The following is a 24,836-nucleotide window of genomic DNA, read 5'->3' on the forward strand; positions in this document are numbered from 1 at the left end:
AAGCCTTTTCCAGCCTGATCCAACCTAGTATAGCCTAGTACAGCCACCAAAATACCCCCCTCTCCAAGTCTATTCTCCCACTAGGCTGGACTAGGCAGGACGTGTGTGTACAAGGCTATACTAGACTCTACTGGCCTCTAATAGGCTGTTTTCGGCTCTAGTAGACTGTGCTAGGCTGTACTAGGGTATATTAGGCTGTACGAGGCAGTACAGTACTATAGCGTAGAAATGTTCATGTAAAACTATTGGCCGTGCACACAAACTCCTGTAAAAACTATTGCCTGTGTACACAGTGGTTATTTCAAGTGTGAGGAACTACAGGGCTGACAAGAGCCTAGTACAGCCTGGTACACCCTATTCTAGCCCTTTCCAGCCTGATCCAGCCTAGTATATCCTAGTATAGCCATCTAAATACCCCTCTCCCCTAGTCTATTCTCCCACTAGGTTGGACTAGGCTAGACGTGGGTGTACATGGCTGTACTAGACTCTACTGGGCTCTAATAGGCTGTTTTCAGCACTAGTAGACCGTGCTAGGCTGTACTAGGGTCTATTAGGCTGTACGAGGCTGTAAAGTACTATACCTAGAAATGTTCATCTAAAACTATTGGCCGTGCACACTAACTCCTGTAAAAACTATTTCCCGTGTACACAGTGGTTATTCCCAAGTGCAAGGAAATACAGGGCTGACAAGAGCCTAGTACAGCCTAGTACACCCTATTCTAGCCTATTCCAGCCTGATCCAGCCTAGTATAGCCTAGTACAGCCATCTAAATACCCCTCTCTCCAAGTCTATTCTCCCACTAGGCTGGACTAAGCTAAACGTGGGTGTACAAGGCTGTACTAGACTCTACTGGGCTCCAATAGGCTGTTTTCGGCTCTAGCAGACTGTACTAGGCTCTATTAGGCTGTACGAGGCAGTAAAGTACTATAGCCTAGAAATATTCATGTAAAACTATTGGCCGTGCACACAAACTCCTGTAAAAACTATTGCCTTTGTACACAGTGGTTATTTCAAGTGCGAGGAACTGCAGGGCTGACAAGAGTCTAGTACAACCTATTCTAGCCTATTCCAGCCTGATGTAGCCTAGTATAGCCTAGTACAGCCATCTAAATACCCCCCCTCCTAGTCTATTCTCCCACTAGGCTGGATTAAGCTAAACGTGGGTGTACAAGGCTGTACTAGACTCTACTGGGCTCCAATAGGCTGTTTCCGGCCCTAGCAGACTGTACTAGGCTCTATTAGGCTGTACGAGGCAGTAAAGTACTATAGCCTAGAAATGTTCATGTAAAACTATTGGCCGTGCACACAAACTCCTGTAAAAACTATTGCCCGTGTACACAGTGGTTTTTCCCAAGTGCGAGGAACTACAGGGCTGACAAGAGCCTAGTACAGCCTAATAGAGGCTATTAGAGTCTAGCACAGCGTAGTACACCCCATTCTAGCCTTTTCCAGCCTGATCCAACCTAGTATAGCCTAGTACAGCCACCAAAATACCCCCCTCTCCAAGTCTATTCTCCCACTAGGCTGGACGTGTGTGTACAAGGCTGTACTAGACTCTACTGGCCTCTAGTAGACTGTGCTAGCTTGCTAGGCTGTACTAGGGTCTATTAGGCTGTACGAGGCACAGTACTATAGTTGTGACACTGCCACATAAAATGTGAAATGTGAAACAATGTATTTCCTGGCCTGGTATGAGTATGAAAGAAAATTAAACATACTGGGGGAATAACAGGGGAATATGTTTGTTAAACCAAGGTTGAATATTTAACACTGAAATGTAGTGTACGGATATACAAGATAATGTGTTGTGTGTAATTGAACCATGGTCATCAATGTTCTGTTATGACAAGGGTTGATCACAAGGGGAGCTGTGGGGAAATGTGTGTGAGAAATATTGCCAGGAAACTATAAAAGACCAGGAAGTGAGGCGCCGAGCCTGGGTTCCATTTTGGGCAGTAAGGAGAGAGTTTGGTGTTGCTAGTTTTCTTTGCCAAACAGACTCTTTTAAAGGCCAATACTATGCCAATTCAGAGGTAAAACGCAAAAAATGCCGGTCTGACCGAAGAACTTTGCCAAGGGAAGGAAATAAAGTTTGGTAGGCCAGCTTCTGAGGCTTGGGGCTCTGTCAAACAAACAGAGCTGGTGAACAAAGGACCCAGCGGACCACGCCCGACTTAAAGGTTGGGTGAGCAGCATATATTTTTTCATCTTTCCGGTAAGCAAGGCATTGCCTTTTTGTTTTGTACATTTTTTGGACTGTCTAAATTGAACAGAAGAGGATCTACAGCAGTTGGATTAATCTGGATACTCTGATTACTTTTTTCGGGATTACTTTTGGAACACTGACTTTGGGGGCACCTTTAAAGGGACATTGCAGGGGATAATTTGAAGGGACTGGAACATTTAATTTACATTTTGAAGGGATTGATTGCCCAGTTTGTATGATTTTGGTTTGATTCGATCTGTAAATATTATAAAGACCAGCCATTTCACCTAAAGGGAAATAGTTTTGCGTTTTCCTTGTGCTCTATACTACTGTTCATTTCCAGTATCTAGATTTACTGTCGCAGGTACAGGACCTTTATTTATTTATTTTATTTTATATAACTCAGACTTATACGCCAATAGGCCTGATTGTTATATAGTGTAGAAATGTTCATGTAAAACTATTGGCCGTGCACACAAAGTCATGTAAAAACTATTGCCCGTGTACACAGTGGTTATTTCAAGTGCGAGGAACTAAAGGGCTGACAAGAGCCTAGTACAGCCTAGTACACCCTATTCTAGCCCTTTCCAGCCTGATCCAGCCTAGTATATCCTAGTATAGCCATCTAAATACCCCTCTCCCCTAGTCTATTCTCCCACTAGGTTGGACTAGGCTAGACGTGGGTGTACATGGCTGTACTAGACTCTACTGGCCTCTAATAGGCTGTTTTCGGCTCAAGTAGACTGTGCTAGGCTGTACTAGGGTATATTAGGCTGTACAAGGCAGTACAGTACTATAGCGTAGAAATGTTCATGTAAAACTCCTGTAAAAGATATTGTCCGTGTACACAGTGGTTATTTCAAGTGCGAGGAACTACAGGGCTGACAAGAGCCTAGTACAGCCTAGTACACCCTATTCTAGCCCTTTCCAGCCTGATCCAGCCTAGTATATCCTAGTATACCCATCTAAATACCCCTCTCTCCTAGTCTATTCTCCCACTAGGTTGGACTAGGCTAGACGTGGGTGTACATGGCTGTACTAGACTCTACTGGGCTTTAATAGGCTGTTTTCGGCTCTAGTAGACTGTGCTAGGCTGTACTAGGGTATATTAAGCTGTATGAGGCAGTAAAGTACTATACCTAGAAATGCTCATGTAAAACTTTTGGCCGTGCACACTAACTCCTTTAAAAACGATTGCCCGTGTACATAGTGGTTATTCCCAAGTGCGAGGAAAGGGCTGACAAGAGCCTAGTACAGCCTAATAGAGGCTATTAGAGTCTAGCACAGCCTAGTACACCCCATTCTAGCCTGATCCAACCTAGTATAGCCTAGTACAGACACAAATACCCCACTCTCCAAGTCTATTCTCCCACTAGGCTGGACTAGGCTAGACGTGGGTGTACATGGCTGTACTAGACTACTAGGCTCTAATAGGCTGTTTTCGGTTCTAGTAGACTGTGCTAGGCTGTACTAGGGTCTATTAGGCTGTACGAGGCAGTAAAGTACCCTAGTAGACCCTTGACGATCCTTCATTAACTGTGTGTGTGTGTGTGTGTGCGCGTGTGCGTGTGCGTGTGCGTGCGTGCGTGCGTGCGTGCGTGCGTGCGAGGAGTAGAGTAGCTTTGCTCAACTTGATTTATACTTGTATTCTCCACTCTGATGAAGGTACATGTTCAGGGGTCATCGACATGCTGTGGTGTACAGTACATTTTTGTCAATTTAATTATTTTGCCACGAACATACAAAATGAGCGGACAATAATATTACCAGAAACACATAAAGAGTAGTTGGATCTACTTAGGACCATAATAGTTCTGCAACTCTGAGAGTGTACAAATGGAACCAAATGGACCCTTACACCTGTAAGCGTCCATTTGGTTCCATTCGTACCCTCTCAGAGTTAAGGGGGTGCTTACAAATAAAACATTTGAGAACCACTTGTACTTATTGGACTTATAATGTATATGGAGATCTCTGTATCTGCCTGTCTGCCTGTGTCTAGTGAAAACTGACTGTGAAAAGTGTACTGGTTAAGTAATCAACCAGGCAGGTGTGGGGTTGCCATGGCAATCAATTGGCTGAGGCAGAGGCTGGGAATTCTACAGGTGAGGGGACTTAGGCTAATTAGGTCCACTGGCAGAGCCTGACCAAAGCCTTTTGTGGTGTTTCTCCAGCTGGAATAGGCTAGACTACTAGACTAGGGTGTACGGCTGTACTAGACTATATTTTACACGCACGCACGCACGCACGCACAGTTAGATGGCTATACTAGGCTGGATCTGGTTGGGAAAGGCTAGAATAGGGTCTACTAGGCTGTACTGGACTATACTAGGCTCCATTAGGCTGTACTAGGCTCTTGTCAGCCCTGTAGGTCCTCACGCTTGAGATGAACCACTGTGTACACAGGCCATAGTTTTTACATGAGTTTGGGTGCACGGCCAATAGTTTTACATAGGCTATAGTACAGTAATGTCTCCTACAGCCTAATAGAGCCTAGTACAGGCTGTATTAGGCTATACTATGCTTGATCCTGCTGGAATAGGCTAGACTAGGGTGTACTACGCTGTACTGGACTCTAAAAGGCTGTACTAGGCTCTTGTCAGCCCTGTAGCTCCTCACACTTGAAATTAACCACTGTGTACACAGGCAATAGATTTTACATGAGTTTGTGTGCACGGCCAATAGTTTTGAACGTGTGTGTGTGTGTGTGTGTGTGTGTGTGTGTGTGTGTGTGTGTGTGTGTGTGTGTGTGTGTGTGTGTGTGTGTGTGTGTGTGTGTGTGTGTGTGTGTGTGTGTGTGTGTGTGTGTGTGTGTGTGTGTGCGTGCGTGCGTGCGTGCGTGCGTGCGTGCGAGGAGTAGAGTAGCTTTGCCCTTACACCTGTAAGCGTCCATTTGGTTCCATTCGTACCCTCTCAGAGTTAAGGGGGTGCTTACAAATAAAACATTTGAGAACTACTTGTACTTATTGGACTCATAATGTATATGGAGATCTCTGTATCTGCCTGTCTGCCTGTGTCTAGTGAAAACTGACTGTGAAAAGTGTACTGGTTAAGTAATCAATCAGGCAGGTGTGGGGTTGCCATGGCAATCAATTGGCTGAGGCAGAGGCTGGGAATTCTACAGGTGAGGGGACTTAGGCTAATTAGGTCCACTGGCAGAGCCTGACCAAAGCCTTTTGTGGTGTTTCTCCAGCTGGAATAGGCTAGACTACTAGACTAGGGTGTACGGCTGTACTAGACTATATTTTACACGCACGCACGCACGCACGCACGCACGCACGCACGCACGCACGCACGCACGCATGCACGCACGCACGCACAGTTAGATGGCTATACTAGGCTGGATCTGGTTGGGAAAGGCTAGAATAGGGTCTACTAGGCTGTACTGGACTATACTAGGCTCCATTAGGCTGTACTAGGCTCTTGTCAGCCCTGTAGGTCCTCACGCTTGAGATGAACCACTGTGTACACAGGCCATAGTTTTTACATGAGTTTGGGTGCACGGCCAATAGTTTTACATAGGCTATAGTACAGTAATGTCTCCTACAGCCTAATAGAGCCCAGTACAGGCTGTATTAGGCTATACTATGCTTGATCCTGCTGGAATAGGCTAGACTAGGGTGTACTACGCTGTACTGGACTCTAATAGGCTGTACTAGGCTCTTGTCAGCCCTGTAGCTCCTCACACTTGAAATTAACCACTGTGTACACAGGCAATAGATTTTACATGAGTTTGTGTGCACGGCCAATAGTTTTGAACGTGTGTGTGTGTGTGTGTGTGTGTGTGTGTGTGTGTGTGTGTGTGTGTGTGTGTGTGTGTGTGTGTGTGTGTGTGTGTGTGTGTGTGTGTGTGTGTGTGTGTGTGTGTGTGTGTGTGTGTGTGTGTGTGTGTGTGTGTGCGTGCGTGCGTGCGTGCGTGCGTGCGCGGAGTAGAGTAGCTTTGCCCTTACACCTGTAAGCGTCCATTTGGTTCCATTCGTACCCTCTCAGAGTTAAGGGGGTGCTTACAAATAAAACATTTGAGAACTACTTGTACTTATTGGACTCATAATGTATATGGAGATCTCTGTATCTGCCTGTCTGCCTGTGTCTAGTGAAAACTGACTGTGAAAAGTGTACTGGTTAAGTAATCAATCAGGCAGGTGTGGGGTTGCCATGGCAATCAATTGGCTGAGGCAGAGGCTGGGAATTCTACAGGTGAGGGGACTTAGGCTAATTAGGTCCACTGGCAGAGCCTGACCAAAGCCTTTTGTGGTGTTTCTCCAGCTGGAATAGGCTAGACTACTAGACTAGGGTGTACGGCTGTACTAGACTATATTTTACACGCACGCACGCACGCATGCACGCACAGTTAGATGGCTATACTAGGCTGGATCTGGTTGGGAAAGGCTAGAATAGGGTCTACTAGGCTGTACTGGACTATAATAGGCTCCATTAGGCTGTAGTAGGCTCTTGTCAGCCCTGTAGGTCCTCACGCTTGAGATGAACCACTGTGTACACAGGCCATAGTTTTTACATGAGTTTGGGTGCACGGCCAATAGTTTTACATAGGCTATAGTACAGTAATGTCTCCTACAGCCTAATAGAGCCTAGTACAGGCTGTATTAGGCTATACTATGCTTGATCCTGCTGGAATAGGCTAGACTAGGGTGTACTACGCTGTACTGGACTCTAATAGGCTGTACTAGGCTCTTGTCAGCCCTGTAGCTCCTCACACTTGAAATGAACCACTGTGTACACGGGAAATAGTTTTTACATATGTTTGTGTGCACGGCCAATAGGCTATAGTACAGTAATGTCTCGTACAGCCTAATAGAGCCTAGTCCAGCCTACTAGAGCTGAATACAGCCTATTAGAGCCCAGTAGTCTAGTACAGCCTAGTATACCCACGTCTAGCCTAGTGTGGAGAATAGACTAGGAGAGGGGGGGAAGTTATATGGCTGTACTAGGCTATACTACGCTTGATCCGGCTAGACTAGGGTGTACTACGCTGTACTAGACTCTAATAGGCTCCATTAGGCTGTACTAGGCTCTTGTCAGCCCTGTAGTTCCTCACACTTGGGAATAACCACTGTGTACACGGGCAATAGTTTTTACAGGAGTGTGTGTGCATGGCCAATAGTTTTACATGAACATTTCTAGGATATAGTACTCTACTGCCTCGTACAGCCTAATAGACCCTAGTACAGCCTAGCACAGTCTACTAGAGCCAAAAACAGCATATTAGAGCCCAGTAGAGTCTAGGACAGTCATGTACACCCACATCTAGCCTAGTCCAGCCTAGTGAGAGAATAGACTTGGAGAGGGGGGATTTTGGTGGCTGTACTAGGCTATACTAGGCTGGATCAGGCTGGAATAGGCTAGAATGCAGTGTACTAGACTGCACTGGACTCTAATTGGCCCTATTAGGCTGTATCAGGCTCTTGTAAGCCCTGTAGTTCCACGCACTTGAGGTTAACAACTGCGTACACAGGCAATAGTTTTTACATGAGTTTGTGTGCTCGGACAATAGTTGTACATGGAACATTTCTAGGCTTTTGTACTTTACTGCCTTGTAAAGCCTAATATACCCTAGTACAGCCTAGCACAGTCTACTAGAGTCAAAAACAGCCTATTAGAGCCTTGTAGAGTCTAGTACAGCCATGTACACCCACGTCTAGCCTAGTCCAACCTAGTGGGAGAATAGACTTGGAGAGAGGGGTATTTAGATGGCTGTACTAGGCTATACTAGGCTGGATCAGGCCGGAATAGGCTAGAATAGGGTGTACTAGGCTGTACTAGGCTCTTGTCAGCCCTGTATTTCCTTGCACTTGGGAATAACCACTGTGTACACGGGCAATAGTTTTTACAGGAGTTAGTGTGCACGGCCAATAGTTTTACATGAACATTTCTAGGTATAGTACTTTACTGCCTCGTACAGCCTAATAGACCCTAGTACAGCCTAGCACAGTCTACTAGAGCCAAAAACAGCCTATTAGAGCCCAGCAGAGCCTAGTCCAGCCTAGTGGGAGAATAGACTTGGAGAGAGGGGTATTTTGGTGGTTGTACTAGGCTATACTAGACTGGATCAGGCTGGAATATGCTAGAATGCGGTGTACTAGGCTGTACTGGACTCTAATAGGCCCTATTAGGCTGTACCAGGCTCTTGTCAGCCATGTAGTTCACGCACTTGAGGTTAACCACTGCGTAAGCAGGCAATAGTTTTTACATGAGTTTGTGTGCACGGACAATAGTTGTACATGGAACATTTCTAGGCTTTTGTAAAGCCTAATATACCCTAGTACAGCCTAGTACAGTCTACTAGAGCCAAAAACAACATTAGAGCCCAGTAGAGTCTAGGACAGCCATGTACACCCACGTCTAGCCTAGTCCAACCTAGTGGGAGAATAGACTAGGATGGGGGGGGGGGGGGGGGGGGGGTATTTAGATGGCTGTACTAGGCTGGAACAGGCTGGAATAGGCTAGAATAGGGTGTACTAGGCTGTACTAGACTTTAATAGGCTCCATTAAGCTGTACTAGGCACTTGGAAATAGCCACTGTGTGCACGGCCAATAGTTTTACATGAACATTTCTAGACTTTAATGGCTGTAATAGACTTGTCCGTGATAAGAGCTTCTCTTCACACGGGTGGGATTGTTTTCTATTAGCCTGCCGTGTACACCATTCTTTTTCTGTGTGACTGCCATGCAGGCAAACACGTGTGGCTCAGCCAGGAATGGTATGCTTATCAAAATATTTCCATTATGCGTTACCATGGCGAGGTATTTCGCAATAAGCGATGTCCAAAACCCATTAAGGACCCCAGGGGGTCCCCAAACCACACTTTGATAACCATTGAAGGACCCCATCGAGACCCATCAAGGACCCCATGGGGTCCCCGAACCACACTTTGATAACCAGTGTTGGACATCATCGAAACCTATCAAGGACCCCAAGGGGTCCCCGAACCACACTTTGATAACCAGTGAAGGACCCCATCGAGACCCATCAAGGACCCCATGGGGTCCCCGAACCACACTTTGATAACCAGTGTTGGACCTCATCGAGACCTATCAAGGACCCATGGGGTCCCCGAACCACACTTTGATAACCAGTGTTGGACCTCATCGAAACCTATCAAGGACCCCAAGGGGTCCCCGAACCACACTTTGATAACCAGTGTTGGACCTCACCGAAACCTATCAAGGACCCCAAGGGGTCCCCGAACCACACTTTGATAACCAGTGAAGGACCCCATCGAGACCCATCAAGGACCCCAGGGGGTCCCCGGACCACACTTTGATAACCAGTGTTGGACCTCATCGAAACCTATCAAGGACCCCAAGGGGTCCCCGAACCACACTTTGATAACCAGTGAAAGACCCCATCGAGACCCATCAAGGACCCCATGGGGTCCCCGAACCACACTTTGATAACCAGTGTTGGACCTCATCGAGACCTATCAAGGACCCCATGGTGTCCCCGAACCACACTTTGATAACCAGTGTTGGACCCCATCGAGACCCATCAAGGACCCCATGGGGTCCCCGAACCACACTTTGATAACCAGTGTTGGACCTCATCGAGACCCATCAAGGACCCCATGGGGTCCCCGAACCACACTTTGCTAACCAGTGTTGGACCCCATCGAGACCCATCAAGGACCCCATGGGGTCCCCGAACCACACTTTGCTAACCAGTGTTGGACCCCATCGAGACCCATCAAGGACCCCATGGGGTCCCCGAACCACACTTTGATAACCAGCGTTGGACCCCATCGAGACCCATCAAGGACCCCATGGGGTCCCCGAACCACACTTTGATAACCAGCGTTGGACCCCATCGAGACCCATCAAGGACCCCAGGGGGTCCCCGAACCACACTTTGATAACCAGTGAAGGACCCCATCGAGACCCATCAAGGACCCCAGGGGGTCCCCGAATCACACTTTGATAACCAGCGTTGGACCCCATCGAGACCCATCAAGGACCCCATGGGGTCCCCGAACCACACTTTGATAACCAGCGTTGGACCCCATCGAGACCCATCAAGGACCCCAGGGGGTCCCCGTACCACACTTTGATAACCAGCGTTGCACCCCATCGAGACCCATCAAGGACCCCATGGGGTCCCCGAACCACACTTTGATAACCAGTGTTGGACTTCATCGAGACCCATCAAGGACCCCATGGGGTCCCCGAACCACACTTTGATAACCAGTGTTGGACCTCATCGAGACCCATCAAGGACCCCATGTGGTCCCCGAACCACACTTTGATAACCAGTGTTGGACCCCATCGAGACCCATCAAGGACCCCATGGGGTCCCCAAACCACACTTTGATAACCAGTGAAGGACCCCATCGAGACCCATCAAGGACCCCAGGGGGTCCCCGAACCACACTTTGATAACCAGCGTTGGACCCCATCGAGACCCATCAAGGACCCCATGGGGTCCCCGAACCACACTTTGATAACCAGCGTTGGACCCCATCGAGACCCATCAAGGACCCCAGGGGGTCCCCGTACCACACTTTGATAACCAGCGTTGGACCCCATCGAGACCCATCAAGGACCCCATGGGGTCCCCGAACCACACTTTGATAACCAGCGTTGGACCCCACCGAGACCCATCAAGGACCCCATGGGGTCCCCGAACCACACTTTGATAACCAGCGTTGGACCCCATCGAGACCCATCAAGGACCCCATGGGGTAACCGAACCACACTTTGATAACCAGTGTTGGACCCCATCGAGACCCATCAAGGACCCCTGGGGGTCCCCGAACCACACTTTGATAACCAGCGTTGGACCCCATCGAGACCCATCAAGGACCCCATGGGGGTCCCCGAACCACACTTTGATAACCAGCGTTGGACCCCATCGAGACCCATCAAGGACCCCATGGGGGTCCCCGAACCACACTTTGATAACCAGCGTTGGACCCCATCGAGACCCATCAAGGACCCCATGGGGGTCCCCGAACCACACTTTGATAACCAGCGTTGGACCCCATCGAGACCCATCAAGGACCCCATGGGGTAACCGAACCACACTTTGATAACCAGTGTTGGACCCCATCGAGACCCATCAAGGACCCCTGGGGGTCCCCGAACCACACTTTGATAACCAGCGTTGGACCCCATCGAGACCCATCAAGGACCCCATGGGGGTCCCCGAACCACACTTTGATAACCAGCGTTGGACCCCATCGAGACCCATCAAGGACCCCATGGGGGTCCCCGAACCACACTTTGATAACCAGCGTTGGACCCCATCGAGACCCATCAAGGACCCCATGGGGGTCCCCGAACCACACTTTGATAACCAGTGTTGGACCACATCGAAACCTATCAAGGATCCCAGGGGGTCCCCGAACCACACTTAAGTGTTGGACCCCATAGAAAGTCCTTTCTAGGCTGGAGTAGGCTAGACTATGGCTCTCTGCTGCCCCCCGTTGACAAAATGTTGTAAACACAGACAGGTTCACGAAAAGCAGTGGCGCGTGTTCACGCTCCGGATGAACTATGGGAAGTGTTCCCTGCCGGGTGCACCGGCACTAGTTTGTATACGGGCCATAGTTTCTTACCATTGAAACAACCTGCTGTGAACACCACTTTAATTGTTATTATTATTATTATTATTATTATTATTATTATTATTATTATTATTATTATTATTATTATTATAGGGGCATCAGGTTAAACGTGGTTAATAACTTTGAAGTGTGTGCGTGTGCACGTGCATGCCCTTACCTGGTACCTCCAGGAGTACCAGCTCTCGGGGAAGCCGTGGCACAACACAACAGGTGGTCCAGTGCCCACCTCCACATAGTGGGTCCTCACACCAGCCTGGAGCACACAGAGAAAAACTTTATCTCTTAGTTTACGCATGATTCATGATAACTACTTTTTTATATATGTGATGTATGCCATGCTTTTGTTATTGCTTAATGTAAATCGCTCTGGATTAAGAGTGTCTGCTAAATGCCTAAATGCCTAAATTGTAAATTGTAGTATGACAATGAAAATATGAACACATTGATTATATATACCTGGCAATCAATGTGTTAATACTTGTCATCACTGTCCACTGCAGGCCAATCAGTTTGTCTGTGGACCACTTTTTGAGGCTATTTATTCAAACCACAGAAAATCTGCTGAAGGTTCAAAGTTCAGGTGCAATGTTTGGTGCAATTGAGGTCATAAAACAAACTAAACAAATTACATCACCAGACCTTTCATAAAAAGTACAAGAGCATTTGTTTGGTAACAATAATCTGCAAAGTAACTATTAACTTCCAGTTTTCAGTGAAATGCACACTGAGATGTAGTGGAGCAGAAGAGAAATGGAAATACTCAAGTCAAGTGTCTCACAATTATACTGAAACTGATTTAGATTCTGTATTAATTAACTAATTAACTAAGTTATTACCTTTATTGTGATGTATCCATGGGACAACTCATCAGCACAGCATATTGGTGGAACAGTGTTTTCTGTTACAGCCTGACACACACACACACACACACACACACACACACACACACACACACACACACACACACACACACACACACACACACACACACACACACACACACACACACACACACACACACACACTTTATCAGAGGAGTTTTCTTTCCATTCCAAACAAAACAAAAACTAAATTGCAGTAATTAACCTAACATTCTTTCCCAGCTGGAAACAATACAATCATGTATTGTTGTCATGTTGATGAATTGAGTACAATGGCCACGCAGGGGGTCTGACCACTAAACCCAATTTGGTGATCAGCCATTTGGGCATTCTGGGTCAAACTCTGCAGTTCACATCATACCTCCACACCGGTGAAGTCAGACAACTTGTTGAGAGCGTCCGCAACGTCTGTCACCAAGATGGCCGCCATCCCAGCCGCCTTCGCTGCGTCCACGCCTTCCTCATTGATATCCAACCACACAGACTGAAACACACAGTTCAGACGTTACACTGAGTCCGTCTGTCTGTCTGTCTGTCTGTCTGTCTGTCTGTCTGTCTGTCTATCTGTCTGTCGGTCTGTCTGTCTGTCTGTCTGTATGTCTGTCTGAAATCACGACATATCTCATAAAGTAATGGTTATGATGAAATGAGAAATGGCTGGATTGACATGATATTACATAATACATTCATGCTCCCAAGAGGAACAACCCTTTCGCGTTTGAAACTTGCATCTCTTGAACCCACTGTTAAAAAGACACAAACTTTGCCGTTCACATTAGTGCTCCCAGGTGGATGACCTGACCACCACCCATCAACTTGGGGTTTGTGGAAAATTGTTTTCTTGTTTATTCTGCATGCGTGTGTGTGTGCATGCAGCCATGTGCTTGCAACTTTGCATGCGTGGTTATCAGTATGACACATCTACGGTGCCTTCACGCACGCGCGCACACACACACACACACACACACACACACACACACACACACACACACACACACACACACACACACACACACACACACAATGGCTGCTGGAGATAATAACTTGGCTTAGTTTATACACACACCGCTTGGCTGAGTTTATACACACACTGGTGGCTCAGGGGTAGAGTGGCTGGATGGTGACCGCAAGGTTGCCAGTTCGAACCCGGGCTCCCCCAGAGTTAGTGTCGAAGTGTCCTTGAGCAAGACACTGAACCCCTAATTGCTCCTGATGTGCAGGTTGGTGCCTTGCGTGGTTTCTGCTGCCATCAGTGTATGAATGTGTGTGTGAATGGGTGAATGTAATGCACAATCTATGTAAAGCACCTTGGATAAAGGCGCTATATAAATGCACCATTTACCACACTCCCTATGTTATTTCCCTGAGGGCATGGTCAGGATGCTTAGGCTTCGTACACACCTTTCGGACACACAGATCTGTCCGACCGACCACTGATTACATTTTTATGATTTGATGCCTCCATGTCCCACAATGCTTTGCGCGATTTGGGCGGTGCTACGACACGCGGAAATAGATGCACATATGTTCAGTGTAGTTTTCTTGACTGCAGCAGCAGCTAGCGGTCGAGGCCGTTTTTCACACTCAAAGTTCACTTAGAAGGTCCGGATCAAGGACCAAATATTTGCATTTTGATTTTGGTCCGTTTGGTGTTCACACTGGACTTTGTAAAGCGTACCAAATATGTAAACAAATGACACGTGGACATGTTAAGCGAACCAAATAGTGAAACAAAGAAAAGAGGTCATTTTACGACGGAGGGAAAAATAACATGAGGGGGTGCGGGAAATCACTGTCTACAATTTTTGGGCGCAACCTTCAGTCACACAGAGAGAAGAGAACAGCAACATGAATCATGATTGCAACAACTTGAAATTGCATTAATTCTTAATTATTTTATTAGCCAAATAAGGCAACAGATGAACAGAGGAGCAGGTGTTATAGCCTACAACAAAGTATCCCCGAATCCCGATAAAAGGGACTTTTCTTCCATGTGTGCAGACTGTGCACCTTAACCTGATTCGATATAGGCCTATGTTATTTCTGCGCATCAAATCGACGGGCATTTCCATGTCATCTTATGGTTTAAACTTGAAGCCGTGCTGGTCAGTTAAGCTTCAAGTCAGAACAGCTCCGCTGCAGTTGACCTATATCACGTCTTTTGCTATAGTGATGTAATCAATTAACCATTTAGGACCACCTGTGTAGCTTATTTAACATTTGCTCCATTGGCTCTTTATGCGTGCGGCCGTGCGCTAGAGCGAGACAGGATGATTTTAAATATTTCTCTGTCTGCGTCTCTCCCATAGAGCTATAAAATATATCGGGTCTCTCCCCCCACATGTGCGCGCGTCATAACTTTGCGTGGTGGCGGTGGCGCATGCTTAAAATAAACAGATCCACAAGCTTACATCGTGTACCATACCGTAAGTACCATTCGTGTCGATAACTTGTACATCTGTTATATTTGCGCATGTGAACCTCGTACGCTGCCATTACATTTCTACTCTAGGCTACTCATAGACATATATGCGTCTACTATTAAAATCAATAGTGATCCCCGTAAAAAAGAACTAATTTAGAACTAATTATTAATGCAGCCTCACAACTGCCGAGGCCCGACGGCTATTTTGGCTATCGTCCTGTATTTCTGTATATAGAATAGAACTTAGTACCAGACTGGACTCACTCACTGACTGGAGACAGCCGTGCGCAACTTGGACTCTCCAAGTTACGCACGGCCCTATAGCCAAAAGAAGACATACAAACAAGCGATATAATAGTCTGTGTCACGTAACTCAGAAGACTACAGCCTAAACCCCACCCAGTGCTGTCAAGAACGGAAGTTCTCTCCTATTAGTTGGCGGTTAAAAAACACCCTTCTGTCCGATCTGAAGTCCCACCCTGTTCGTTGGCCGTTTTGACTACAAGGTGTCCGATGTGTTTGTTGTGCCCTCCGCCCCCACATCGGACAGGTTTGTCCGATCAAACGACGTGACTCCCATTGAAAATGAATTGGAGCAGCAATCAAATAGCAATCAGGCATCGCACACGGACCAAACATTTGTTCTTTAGGTGTGTACGCAGCCTTAGGCTTCGTACACACCTTTCGGACACACAGATCTGTCCGACCGACCACTGATTACATTTTTATGATTTGATGCCTCCATGTCCCACAATGCTTTGCGCGATTTGGGCGGTGCTACGACACGCGGAAATAGATGCACATATGTTCAGTGTAGTTTTCTTGACTGCAGCAGCAGCTAGCGATAGTTTGTCGAGGCCGTTTTTCACACTCAAAGTTCACTTAGAAGGTCCGGATCAAGGACCAAGGACCACATATTTGCATTTTGATTTTGGTCCGTTTGGTGTTCACACTGGACTGTAAAGCGTACCAAATATGTAAACAAATGACACGTGGACACGTTAAGCGAACCAAATAGTGAAAAGAAAGAAAAGAGGTCATTTTACGAGGGAAAAATAACATGAGGGGGTGGGGGAAATCACTGTCTACATTTTTTGGGCGCAACCTTCAGTCACACAGAGAGAAGAGAACAGCAACATGAATCATGATTGCAGCAACAACTTGAAATTGCATTAATTCTTAATAATTTTATTAGCCAAATAAGACAACAGATGAACAGAGGAACAGGTGTTTGAACAATAATGTGCTTGCTGCGGCTGCATACAATTCACCGGAGACGTATAGCCTACAACAAAGTATCCCCGAATCCCGATAAAAAGGACTTTTCTTCCATGTGTGCACCTCCGCTGCAGTTGACCTATATCACGTCTTTTGCTATAGTGATGTAATTAATTAATCATTTAGGACCACCTGTGTAGCTTATTTAACATTTGCTCCATTGGCTCTTTATGCGTGCGGCCGTGCGCTAGAGCGAGACAGGATGATTTTAAATATTTCTCTGTCTGCGTCTCTCCCATAGAGCTATAAAATATATCGGGTCTCTCCCCCCACATGTGCGCGCGTCATAACTTTTCGTGGTGGCGGCGGCGCATGCTTAAAATAAACAGATCTACAAGCTTACATCGTGTACCATACCGTAAGTACCATTCGTGTACCATTACATTTCTACTCTAGGCTACTCATAGACATATATGCGTCTAGGCCTACTATTAAAATCAATAGTGATCCCCGTAAAAAATACATGCTTTTAGAACTAATTATTAATGCAGCCTCACAACTGCCGAGGCCCGACGGCTATTTTGGCTATCGTCCTGTATTTCTGGACTCACTCACTGGAGACAGCCGTGCGCAACTTGGACTCTCCAAGTTACGCACGGACGTAGCCAAAAGAAGACATACAAACAAGCGATATAATAGTCTGTGTCACGTAACTCAGAAGACTACAGCCTAAACCCCACCCAGTGCTGTCAAGAACGGAAGTTCTCTCCTATTAGTTGGCGGTTAAAAACCACCCTTCTGTCCGATCTGAAGTCCCACCCTGTTCGTTGGCTGTTTTGACTACAAGGTGTCCGATGTGTTTGTTGTGCCCTCCGCCCCCACATCGGACAGGTTTGTCCGATCAAACGACGTGACTCCCATTGAAAATGAATTGGAGCAGCAATCAAATAGCAATCAGGCATCGCACACGGACCAAACATTTGTTCTTTAGGTGTGTACGCAGCCTTAGAGTTCTGTCCAACAAACAATAGAGATCATTTAGGTTTAAATGTGTGACAGACTCATGACCAACTTGCATGTTAACACAGTGCAGCACATAATGTCACCAGGATTGAGCTGCAGGACCTGTACTGTACTGTACTGTACTGTACACAGGAGCAGGTTGAAGGCCCAGGCATGCTAGCCTAGAAATATTTCACTAATTACAAATTCCATAAATATTAAAAAGAAATACAAATGTCTACAAGGCTTTTCTATATTTTTATACTGTATTTGTATTGCAAGAAGCAGCTTGTAATACAAGTTATCAGTATTGCGCCTGGGCCATGGCTCAGTGGTCCAGGCACCTTGGCTGGTAATCCAGTCTGGCAGTGTGCCGCGGGTTCGACTCCCGATCCCGACGGCCTTTACTTTGAATGTTTATGCCTTGCTTTTCTTTTTTTTCTCCATTGCTCTGTAAAGCACTTTGAGCTGCATTTCATGTCATGAAAGGTGCTATACAAATAAAGTTTTATTATTATTGTCTCCACCAGGCCGAAGGCATGGGGAGAGAGTATGTTTTGCACTCCGTCCGTGTGTGTGTGTGTGTGTGTCCGTGTGTGTGTCCTTCCGTCCGTCTGTTACCAGCTAATCTCCGGCACCGTTAACCCGGTCGATGCCAAACTTTGCACACACACTCCCTGGATGCCAACAATGAACCTCTGCCCCACATTTCCCAGAACGGCCTGTTATAGCGCCACCATGAGGCAGCTTTTCACATCTTTTACCTAAAACTGCACCGATCTGCGTGAAACGTTGCATGCACACTCCCTAGAGGCCAAGGACAAACCTTTGACCTGCATTTTCCGCATCTGCCTTTTATAGCGCCACCAGGAGGCCGACTTTTGTAAAACACATTTTTTGATATTACTCCTCCAGATTCTGTCCAAAAATCTCACAAATCGTTACACAGTATGTCTATGGTCATGTGCTCAAGTCGGATCTGTCCGATATTTCATATTCCATCCTAATTGGCTATAATTGGCTTTCACAGTTTGCAAGATTGCCCCGTTTTGAACAAAAGCCTCAAATCATGAACGCAGCATGCAATTTACGTGAAATCTTTCACACATTTTCTTACTAGGCTGAGGAATATATCCCACCCTTTTCACATTGGCCTGTTATAGCGCCACCAACAGGTTGATTTTTGCAAAACACATTTTTGGAACAAAATGCCTCAAATCATCCAATTGCCATGAAGAAATGGCACCCTTTTCACATTGGCCTATTATAGCGCCACCAGGAGGCCACAACCTGACCTGCCCTGGTGGAGACCTGTGCCCCGAGGGGCACTTTTTCTAGTTATTATTATTATTATTACTGCATGTCACCCCCCCCCCCCCCCCAACTCTCTCCCCATTTCCTGTCAGCCATACTGTCTGTCCCTCCATAAAAATATAAAATAAAGGCAAAAGCCACAAAAAAAAACCATTTAAGTTATCAGTATTGCCAGCCAGGGTGATTGTGCTGACATAGCGTGAGTTAATGTTTTGGTTACCCAGTTATTGCGTGAGTGAAATTCTCTTTCATTATATTTTTATTTTTATCACTCCCTGGCATGTCCATATTTGGGCATGATCTTGCTGCTATCCATCCCACCCACCCACCTGTAGTGTGTGTGTGCTTCCTACCTGTTGTGGGGTGACTCTCAGGCGCTGCAGAGCTGAAGTGAACATGGCAGGCTCGGGGACCCTGTGACCTGAGCGACAGGACTGGAGGACCAGATCAAAATGGCCGCCAAGCAGAGCGAGAAGCCGGGATCCGCTATCTCCAGACGCACTGTCATCTACCCACTGATTGGCTAGCACAGCTGTCACTAAACCTTTGGGAAGAGAGGTTAGCCTATATCAGTATGAGCCTCAGTATATTTGGGGCAGCGGTGGCCTAAGGGTTAGAGGAGCGCCCTTGTTGCCGAAAGGTTGCCGGTTCGATTCCCCGGACGGGCAGGAAAAATCTGGGTGGGGAAGTGATTGTCATCACTCACCCAACACCGCTGAAGTGCCCCTGAGCAAGGCACTGAACCCCACCGCTGAAGTGCCCTTGAGCAAGGGACTGAACCCCCAACTGCTCCCCCTGGAGCTGCCTAGTGGCCAACAGTATAAGACTGTGGTTGTACTGGTCAGCTCCCAGGTTTTAATGTGTGTGTGTTTCTATGTGCAGGGCGTTGCTGAAAATGAGCACCTGTGCTCAGCTACTTCCCTGGGTAAATAAAGAATAATAAAAAGCATCAAAGCACATGGCCGGAAACAAATATAATTGATCAGATGCCTGTTGTAAACCCATTGTAAATTTCAAGTTCCATTTGAACCATGTTAGATTCACTGAAAACACATCCCTGGTTCTGGTGACATGTTAAAAACACAGCCCCTCACTCATTAGAAGGACAATATCAGTCACCAGAACCAGGTGTTTTCAGTGAATCTAACAAATGCCGTTTGAGGTTACAATGGGTTTAAATACATAGGAGGGTGTGTGAATAACTGAATATAGAAATATTGAATCAAGCGAATTAAAACCTGCCTGGGTTGCACACAAACCCCAGAGTGGACATTTTCCAAGATATACACTTTTTGTAGCAACACATTTTCAAGATATAAAACAAACAAAACCGTATGTACTGTATCTGTCCATGAACCCTAGAAAACACAACTATCTATTTTTGTTCATTTTGTGTGAGCTAGAACGACCAAACAGCTGTTTCAGTTTAATTTGTGTAAGCTAGAATGCGCAAACATCTGTTTATAGCCATCCCAGAACTACAGCTGTGTGATTGCACAATTCTGTCATGTGATGTAGGCTACATGCTCGGAGGTGGTCTGTCATGTGATGCAGGCTACATGTTCGGAGGTCATGTGATGTAGGCTACATGCTCGGAGGTGGTCTGTCATGTGATGTAGGCTACATGCTCGGAGGTCATGTGATGCAGGCTACATGTTCGGAGGTCATGTGATGCAGGCTACATGCTCGGAGGTCATGTGATGCAGGCTACATGCTCGGAGGTGGTCTGTCATGTGATGCAGGCTACATGCTAGGAGGTCATGTGATGCAGGCTACATGCTCGGAGGTCATGTGATGCAGGCTACATGTTCGGAGGTCATGTGATGCAGGCTACATGCTCGGAGGTCATGTGATGCAGGCTACATGTTCGGAGGTCATGTGATGCAGGCTACATGTTCGGAGGTCATGTGATGCAGGCTACATGCTCGGAGGTCGACATAAATGTAGCTCTGGTCCATAGCTCTAATGCGTCGCATTTAGAGCTATGTTACTCTCAACTACCGCCACTCGCATGAATGCAGACCAGCCTCTCGTCTTTAGTGTAAATAAAAATAACGTTTTTTCTACTCACCAAAACAAAGGCGGGTTGTGTCATTAGAAAGCCTACTTTCCTTAGTGGAAACACTCTGAGCCCCCCACCACACGTATAAACGGTACTTTTTGGCCAGAAAGGGATTTTTTTTCACCGGAGGAATAATATTCTCTATGAGGCAATTCTCTGGGCAATATCGATAGAAGGCGCAGTGGAGTAACTAAAAGTATTTTTTTTCCGTTGGAAACAAAATCCCCTTTTGGCCAAAAAGTACCGTTTATACGTGTGGTGGGGGGCTCAGAGTGCTTCCACTAAGGAAAGTAGGCTTTCTAATGACACAACCCGCCTTTGTTTTGGTGAGTAGCAAAAACGTTCTTTTTATTTACGCTAAAGACGAGAGGCTGTTCTGCATTCACGCGAGCGGCGGAAGTTGAGAGTAACATAGCTCTAAATACAACGCATTAGAGCACCAATGGCCATCAGCTCCCCGAGCAGAGCACCAATGGCCATCAGCTCCCCGAGTAGAGCACCAATGGCCATCAGCTCCCCGAGCAGAGCACCAATGGCCATCAGCTCCCCGAGCAGAGCACCAATGGCCATCAGCTCCCGAGACTTCGCCCCCACCTTGAGTCTCGCCCTAACCTTGGGTTCCTCATCTCATTCCACATTCATCTCATTTTGTTTAAAAACATTGTCAAACATACAGTTTTTGGTTTAGACTAGTCATTGGTTAGACCAGTCATTAGTCCTACAACTACAATCTCAAACCTAACCTCCCACGGGGCAGCACACCTAAACCTAACCTTAACCCATGTCTAACCAATGACTAGTCTAAACTAAGTATGCATCCCGTGGTACTAGTGAAATCTAAAGAAGTAGGCTGTGTGAATAGGAGTTAGTACTGTATGTGCAGCCAGGAAGTCATTTATATTATCTTTATTATTATATAGTTTTATCTTTCATTTTTACCTCTTTTGTTGATGCAATGTATGAGGAGAACCACAACAATTAGGCTTATTGTTACTCTTGTACTTGTGCTACTAAGATGAAGCAATAAAGATACCTTGTAACTTGATCGTGGATACCTTGGAACCATACTGGAGACATCACAAAGTGTGTAGTAGGTGTTTTTGTTTTTTTATTATACATTTTTTATCCCACGATTTTGTAACCCATTTTTCACCCCTGTGTCAATTATCTATTGTGATCCTGGGCTCTACACACCCTCCGCCAATCTGCGGAGAGCAACGGACTTGAACTCATGCTTCCTTCATGCATGAGTGTCCAAGTTGCTCCTTTACACCTGACAAGGGGAAGTTTCCCCGGCCGGACGTAGAGCGTGGAAGGAAAACGTTATTCCAACCAGTTCCTTTCCCCTCCATCAGGCACCCCGGGCCAGGGGGAGGCAGTTTAGAGACCAGGATTAGTGTAGTAGGTGTTTAAACATGCATATATTAGACATATTGTGTGTGTGTGTGCGTGCATGTGTTTGTACCGTGTTGATGTAGGACAGCAGCGGTCCGTAGGACAGACAGGTGGAGGGGTTTTGTCTCTCTGAACTGATCCAGCAGGACGGTGACGGAAAAGTCCTCGGGAAGACACACACCCTGGGCCTGAGCTGCAGCCCTGCACTCCGCCTCAAACTCTGGGATCATCTATAGCACGCACACACACACACACACACACACACACACACACACACACACACACACACACACACACACACACACACACACACACACACACACACACACACACACACACACACACACAAAGTCATGCAGGAACAAAAAGGTCTCGCTGACGTTGAGGCAAGGAAACTGCCCACACATTTATAAGGAAACTGCTCACACATTTATAAGTTGTGTGTCATGCATCTTTTTGCAGTGACTGCTCGGGCCAGGTTTTTTTTGCACCACTGAAAGGTCTGAGTAAGCTATTTCTAGTTCCAGATAATTGCGAGTTCAAGATCTCACGCCCTGATCAGAGTTTGTACCGTATTGTGGACTATTGGCTGATAGATAGCACTTGATGAAAGTATAGCAGCTTGTGCCAGTGCAGACATGAAAGAAGGCTGTATGAAAAGGAGTTTTCAGTGGTTGAAATGTATGTTAGACACAATGCATTGTTCAACTATCCGTTCATTTAGACACAATACACAATTTGATATGTTGACAGGAGGACGTCACGTCACACACACAGACACAGCGGTAATACATTTCTGATGACAACACGGCCATGGTACCATGACATCCGTCGAGTAATATCAATATGTCAAATCATCATGATCAATTGGATTCAACGAGAGAGAGAGACAGAGAGAGAGAGAGAGAGAGAGAGAGAGAGAGAGAGAGAGAGCAGAGAGAGAGAGAGAGAGAGAGAGAGAGAGACAGAGAGAGAGGGAGAGAGAGAGACAGAGAGAGAGATAGAGAGAGACAGAGAGAGAGAGAGAGAGACAGAGAGAGAGAGAGAGAGGGGGGGACGACGATATAAACTGTTGATGACATTGCTTTGGAGTGAATGTAAAAAGGTTATTGGCACCTGAACCAGGGACAGCTCTCCTCGTTCTGCTTTGATCATAGCGCTGGACTCTCTGGAGGTGATTTGGGACAGAAAACCACTGGAAAAGTACATGAAATTAGTTAATAGAACTAGAAATAAAATGTAGATTTTGGGGGAAGTTGACATTGCAATATAGGATATTGCAAGTATTTATGTTTTCACCAAATGTGTGTAGCCTATATCTATAACATCAGTAGAGTAGTACCATAGTATCCACATTATTTACTATGACAACAACGCTGTTGCATGCCATCCCTTGACTCCTTCAAAACCACCCTCAAAGGGCACCTACGGACGGCTGCAATTAGAAACTGGCCCCCGTAAAATCTGAATCCGGGCCCCCCCACTGCCCACCCCCTTTTCCGCTCACTGTATATGTTTCTTTTCCCCTTTTCCCTCCTTTATGATAATTTCCTGTTTTGACTATAGTTGTGTATATTCGTACGTCTAATTGTTTTGATGAATTGAAAATGGTGGGCCCTATTGTAAACAAGTGTAATCACTGTAATGCTTTATGGTGTCGTCCACTCACAGTTAACAGTTGTTGTATTGAGTTGTACTTGAAATGTATACTGTAATTCTGCAAACTGTTAATAAATCAATCAATCAAAGCACTCACCGACAGCTCTCCTACAAATGATCAGTGTTGAACTTCATCACATTAGGCTACATTACACAATTAATTACAAAGTAAAATAGGCCAACACAGATCTATATTTTAACTAGAAAAAGTGCCCTTCTGGGCACAGGTCTCCACCAGGAGGATAGGACTGTGTGAGATGTTTGGCAAAATGTTTAGGAGTAATATAAACATGTTTTTTTGTTTGTTAGTTTTTTGCAACAATTTTCTTCATTTTGTTGAGGAAATGCAGAGTGCCTGGTGGCACTATAATAGGCCAAAATGTGAAAAGGGTGCCATTTCTTCATACGCCTTTAATGGCAATTGGATGATTTGAGGCATTTTGTTCAAAAAATTTGTTTTGCAAAAATCAACCTGTTGGTGGCGCTATAACAGGCCAATGTGAAAAGGGTTCCTCAGCCTAGTAAGAAAATGTGTGAAAGATTTCACGTAAATTGCATGCTGCGTTCATGATTTGAGGCTTTTGTTCAAAACGGGGCAATCTTGCAAACTGTGAAAGCCAATTATAGCCAATTAGGATGGAATATGAAATATCGGACAGATCCGACTTGAGCACATGACCATAGAGATACTGTGTAACGATTTGTGAGATTTTTGGACAGAATCTGGAGGAGTAATATAAAAAAATGTGTTTTACAAAAGTCGGCCTCCTGGTGGCGCTATAAAAGGCAGATGCGGAAAATGCAGGTCAAAGATTTGTCATTGGCCTCTAGGGAGTGTGCATGCAACGTTTCACGCAGATCGGTGCAGTTTTAGGTAAAACATGTGAAAAGCTGCCTCATGGTGGCGCTATAACAGGCCGTTCTGGAAAATGTGGGCCAGAGGTTCATCGTTGGCATCCAGGGAGTGTGTGTGCAAAGTTTGGCATCGACCGGGTTAACGGTGCCGGAGATTAGCTGGTAACAGACGGACGGACGGACACACACACAAGGACGGACACACGGACGGAGTGCAAAACATACTCTCTCCCCATGCCT

The 24,836-nt window shown here is 46.2% G+C and overlaps 1 protein-coding gene across 1 annotated transcript in view; it reads right to left on the reverse strand.

Moving 5' to 3' along the window:
• The window catches only part of LOC306917164 (bifunctional epoxide hydrolase 2-like), a gene marked incomplete at both ends in the record, with an annotated part of 54,336 nt that overhangs the window by 29,277 nt on the left and 223 nt on the right, over nt 1–24,836 (reverse strand). The window contains 6 exons of the mRNA XM_079495297.1: nt 11,943–12,038; nt 12,622–12,693; nt 13,028–13,150; nt 18,979–19,169; nt 22,153–22,312; nt 23,199–23,277. Of these exons, the coding sequence (XP_079351423.1) occupies nt 11,943–12,038; nt 12,622–12,693; nt 13,028–13,150; nt 18,979–19,169; nt 22,153–22,312; nt 23,199–23,277 (721 nt within the window). The remainder of the gene's footprint in view (nt 1–11,942; nt 12,039–12,621; nt 12,694–13,027; nt 13,151–18,978; nt 19,170–22,152; nt 22,313–23,198; nt 23,278–24,836) is intronic.

Source organism: Electrona antarctica (assembly GCF_951216825.1).
Source record: "Electrona antarctica genome assembly, chromosome: 24".
NCBI classification, from domain to species: domain Eukaryota; kingdom Metazoa; phylum Chordata; class Actinopteri; order Myctophiformes; family Myctophidae; genus Electrona; species Electrona antarctica.